Source organism: Poecilia latipinna, unplaced genomic scaffold, assembly GCF_001443285.1.
Source record: "Poecilia latipinna isolate Pla-1442-1.1 unplaced genomic scaffold, P_latipinna-1.0 Scaffold1865, whole genome shotgun sequence".
NCBI classification, from domain to species: domain Eukaryota; kingdom Metazoa; phylum Chordata; class Actinopteri; order Cyprinodontiformes; family Poeciliidae; genus Poecilia; species Poecilia latipinna.
In genome coordinates, this window is record NW_015114481.1 from 83,846 (window position 1) to 88,860 (window position 5,015).

General features: G+C 37.0%; 1 protein-coding gene across 1 annotated transcript in view; it reads left to right on the forward strand.

The window, feature by feature from the left end:
* Positions 1-4,721, forward strand: part of arl5a (ADP-ribosylation factor-like 5A) — a 15,200-nt gene extending 10,479 nt beyond the window's left edge. The window contains exons 2-6 of the mRNA XM_015014942.1: positions 239-299; positions 436-583; positions 2,340-2,423; positions 3,794-3,945; positions 4,058-4,721. Of these exons, the coding sequence (XP_014870428.1) occupies positions 239-299; positions 436-583; positions 2,340-2,423; positions 3,794-3,945; positions 4,058-4,106 (494 nt within the window). The 3' untranslated portion in view covers positions 4,107-4,721. The remainder of the gene's footprint in view (positions 1-238; positions 300-435; positions 584-2,339; positions 2,424-3,793; positions 3,946-4,057) is intronic.
* Positions 4,722-5,015: the final 294 nt, after the last annotated feature.

The window sequence follows — 5,015 nt, forward strand, 5'->3', positions numbered from 1 at the left end:
CGAACCCCCCTTTTATAAATTATAGAAAAATTGGGGAAAAAAAAACTAAAAAAAAAAAAAAAAAAAAAAAAAAAAAAAAAAAAAAAAAAGGGGGAAGTGTGCTTCCATGTCAGAAAACACAGCTTTCATCTGCTGAGTTTATGTAAGAGACACGCGGCCAATGCCCAGCCGCTAAACCCACATTATGAATTCATGGTTGTTTGCACATTATTTGATATGTTGCCTGTCTGCTTTTCAGAGCACAAAGTCATTATTGTTGGCCTGGACAATGCAGGCAAGACTACCATTCTTTACCAGTTGTAAGTAACACCGTAAACTACAATGAAAGTCATTAAATATGCATGCTTTTTCTCAGTAAATACAAAGCTTATTTGTTGAGATATGACACTTTGGTGTTCGTGTTTGATAACTGTTATTCTTTGGGTGATTCTGCAGCTCAATGAATGAGGTGGTGCACACTTCTCCTACGATTGGAAGCAACGTGGAGGAAATTGTGGTCAACAACACCCATTTTCTGATGTGGGACATCGGAGGCCAGGAGTCTCTGAGGTCGTCCTGGAATACGTACTACACCAACACAGAGGTGGTCGTTGTTCCCAGCTGCTTTTATCTCGCCGTTTGTGGGGAAAAAAAATTTAATCTAAAGCAGAAAATGTAAATGAAGCACAGATTTTTAGATGATTGTTTTCCACTAAGTACCTATGTATTTTTTTCGGGGAAGCTTTTTCTCAGCTTGCAGTGGAGATCTAGATTTACGAACTCCTTTTAAAATTTGTTTATGCAAAAAAAAAAATAAAGAAGAAGCAGCAGGTTGTCATTGTACTGAAGGAAACATTTGAGAACCAAATTCGGTACTTCCATGTCTCGTCGCTTTGACGCAGCTGATTCAAATGACTGAATTACGTCTCTAGTAAGTTTACTTGCTGCATATCTCTGCAGGTTACAGCTGAAGAAACATTCATTTATTCAGCTGATGTCAAATGCTGTAAAAAATAACGGCACACTGCAAAAACACAAAATCTTTCCAAGTATTTTTGGTCTAGTTTCTAGTCCAAATGTCCTAGTACACTTGAAATAAGACAAAACTAAATTACAAGTAACTTTTCAGCAAGATATAGAGTCTTGTTTTAAGTACATAGTTACTTAAAAGTAAAAGTTTCATTTTTCAGATTACTTCACTTGTAACAAGACATTTTTCCCATGTTACAAGTTAATTTATCTGCTATTGGAACTAGGACTTTTTCATCAATTTTAAAGAATTGTGTATTTGGAAAAGCACCCATTCCTTGCTGAAAGCTTAGTTTTTAGTTAGTTTGTCTTATTTCAAGTGTACTAGAATATTTGCACTAGAAACTAGAAGAAAATTACGTGGTAAGATTTTGTATTTTTGAAGTGCACATAAAGAGTTCATGTGGAGTTTAGAAAAGTTACGTAGAAAATGAAGTTCCCATTTCTTTTTTGTTTATTATCTGAAAATTAGACCTCTAATTTAACAAAAACTGTGTTCTTAATGTCATATTAAAATGATGTAATTTATCGCTGTGGCAGAAACTTAAATTGCTAACCGTTTTTTTTTCTCTCACATCTTTGAGTCTGTGCTTTAATCTGGACTTACAGCAGTTAAACTGGGAAATCTTAAAGCTTTTTTCTTTTTACAAACAAAATATATGAAACATTTCTAAAGTAATCAGTTTGCGCTGTAGATCAGTTCAATCCAGATTTAGTGTACTCTCTATTATAAGACAGCAACATCAAAAAAGTGTCTCTCGGACAGACGGCAGCGTTAGACCCTAACATGTTTATCGTGTTGTTCCGTCGCTGGTGAAATATATGGATAAAACAGAAAACGTAAACATTATGTGTAAAATGCCATGAAGAGAGCTGGAAATTTAATTTTGAAAATACCATTTTACCATTACGTAAAAGGCAGCCTTTTATATAATGTTGTAGGAACCATTACAAAATGGCGTTATTTGGATTCTCCAACATCCACTTATTACTTTTAGCTTATGTATAAACATGAACAAATGATGAATTGTATTTTTTGACCCTTTTTGAGACACTCAGATCATGTAGTGTGAACTTGACTGAGCAGGACAGAAAATACCCTGCATTTATAAAGTCTGCAATGAGAGAAAAAAAAAAGTTAAAATAACAGTGAGAAGAATTTTTATTTGTGTAAAGGATGTGTGTGTGGGGCTTCTCACACTAACTTCTAAATAACTGCGAATGTTGATGGCTAGTGAGAGTGTGACTGATTATGTGGCGTCTCTGTTCTTGAAAATGTAAGATGCAGAGTTCTGTTATTAATAGACTGTTTGTCTCTCCTTTGTGTCCAGTTTGTCATCGTTGTGGTTGACAGCACAGACAGAGAGAGGATCTCAGTGACCAAAGAAGAGCTCTGCAGAATGCTGGCACATGAAGTGAGTCATCATCATGTATGTTTATAAATCAGCAGGTTTAGACGCATTTCCACTGAAGATGCTTCATGCACACACTCATATATGTGTGTGAAAACAATAACTCATGACCCTTGTCATTGTTAGCTTATGCTACATGATACAGCCGTGGTGGGTGAGAACAATATTCATGGAGGTATTTATTGTTTGTTTTGTGCCTAATCTCCTTTGATTGGAGCTTTTCTTTGTAATTTGAGCCGAGTCACTGTTGGTGACTCACACCCAGCAGATCTGGTTATAGAGTGAGAACTGTCTCATCAGCTCTTATCTCTGGAGTCTGTTATTGTACATTAGAAAGCACCAAAGATTATGTTCTTCTCTGGTGTTACATTTAAATGTTGTCATGTTTGTTTTTGTTCATTTTTTTGCTGGCTCCTTTTAGTTATTTTCTGACTTTAAGTGCCTATAATCTTGTCTAGAAAGGCTTAAAATGCTTTAGGAACATAAGTTTAGATGCTTGAAAGCTTGAAGAAATACTTTCTTGCAACGTTTTCTGACTTGCCGCCTACAGCTGAGGTGCAGTTGAAAGTAAAGCAAAAGTATGAATATCCTTCTCAGTTAAATGAAAAGAACAAAGGAATCAGCTTTGGGCTTTTGAGATTAGCTGAAACTTGTAGATTAAGCAATAAAAACCAAATAATGGTGAATACATGATGCATATTGGATGGTCTTTGTTCCATAATTTGTTTTATAGAGGGATAGACGATATATCGGCTTCAACATCGGTATCAGGCAATGTTAGTCTTTTTTTTATACATATCAGTGTCGATCCGATAACTAAAACTGGACCAAATATTTATTTCCATCTTGTTCCCGTTTGAATACGTAATGTAGGTAGTGAAGTCACTTTTACAGTGTCCACAAAGTATAGGGAAATGCATATGGTATTGGTAAATATCAATTATCGCCCGTAACAGCAGTATTATCTGACATCAGTCCAAATTTTCATCTTGTGATGAAGTTTGAGCTCCTGTGTTCAAATTGAAATCATGTTTAAGCCTTTAATTTATGTTTTATGTGTGTGCGTACACCTTGTTATTAGTTTTATTCTGCTTTATTTGTGCTTATAAATACACATTTGGTTAAAAAGTTTCTTAAACATCTTGTGTTTGGTGTTGGATCTAAATGGCAAAACACAAAGAAAGGAAGTTACAAAACCCTCCGAGGTTTTAACATCTGAAAGTTGTTTAGTTTCTGCTTTGCTAGAAAGAAAACATAAGAATATGATCCCTTTCTGCTAGTTTTGAATTATTGAGGCATGTTTGTTCTTTTTTGTGATTTAGAAAAAAAGAGAAAAGAAACCAGTAAAAAATATCATTCCTTTTCTTTCACAGGATCTACGAAAAGCAGGTCTGTTGATATTTGCGAACAAGCAGGATGTGAAAGGCTGCATGACTGTGGCTGAAATCTCCCAGAGCCTCCAACTTACCTCCGTCAAAGACCACCAGTGGCACATCCAGGCCTGTTGTGCCCTCACCGGGGAAGGGTGAGAACAACATCTTCTGAACTCTGTCATTGTGTTTTTATCTGGGAGAAAAAAAACATAAAAACATTCATAATGAAGCTCATCCTAACCGGCTCGTCTCTGTCGCCTCCAGGTTGTGTCAAGGTCTTGAGTGGATGATGTCACGGCTCCGTGTGAGATGATGACGACCCTCATGAATTTGTTTACAAGCGTGCCCGTTCTATTTCTTCTCTTTTTCTTTTTTTTGTCTGCCTCCAGACTAAAGGATGCGACGAGGTCGGTCGTTGGGACGGCCTTCTCCTCAACATCATTTCCTTCGAAGCTGACATGGACAGACAGTTGGCAGGATCTTGTATTTTTCCTGTAATAATTTATTTGACTAAAGACATTTAACTCGGATCAAGGAAAGAAACTTTTTATTTTTCCAGAGGGACACAGAGAAACAGAATATTTAAGGTGAAATTCCTGCACGGTTTTCCTTCTCAGAAACAGACAAAAAAAAAAAAAGTCTGACTTGGAGCTGTAGGTGGACTTCTTTCTTCAGCTGTGTGTGAGTCCAGCCCACGGTGGCCTTGCAGTATTTCCAAACTGGCTGTGGTGGTTTTCATTGCCCCTCCTCCCTGTGTGTTACAGTCCAGTATTCTCCTTTAACTTGGTGCCTGCAGCAGAATGTTCAAGTGATGATGGTCAACGGTGACTGAAACTTGCTTGATTGAGGGTGAAACGTCACAATATGCCCTCTTACCGTCAGTCCCTATGAAAATTCACTAAAATAAAGTGTTTTTATCTGTTTGGGTGAACTTCTTTGTTTTTTTTGTTTGTTTGTTTGTTTGTTTTTTTAGGCCAAACTATTTCTTAAGGGTTAAGGTTTTTGCATCTGATCTCGGTCTATTAATTGTGGGGTTATGCCTTTTTTTTTTTTGCCCTTTAGGGGGCAGACTGTCGCCTGAGCTCATGTTTCCTGACTCTTTAGGGAGTGATGAGCAACCAGAGGAGTAGAGCAGAGTGAACCATGCATGAGGAGGAGGAGGGGGGATCGGGTCAGAATGAGAACACACAACGAGGGATGAAGAGATTAGCGTTAGCTTTGA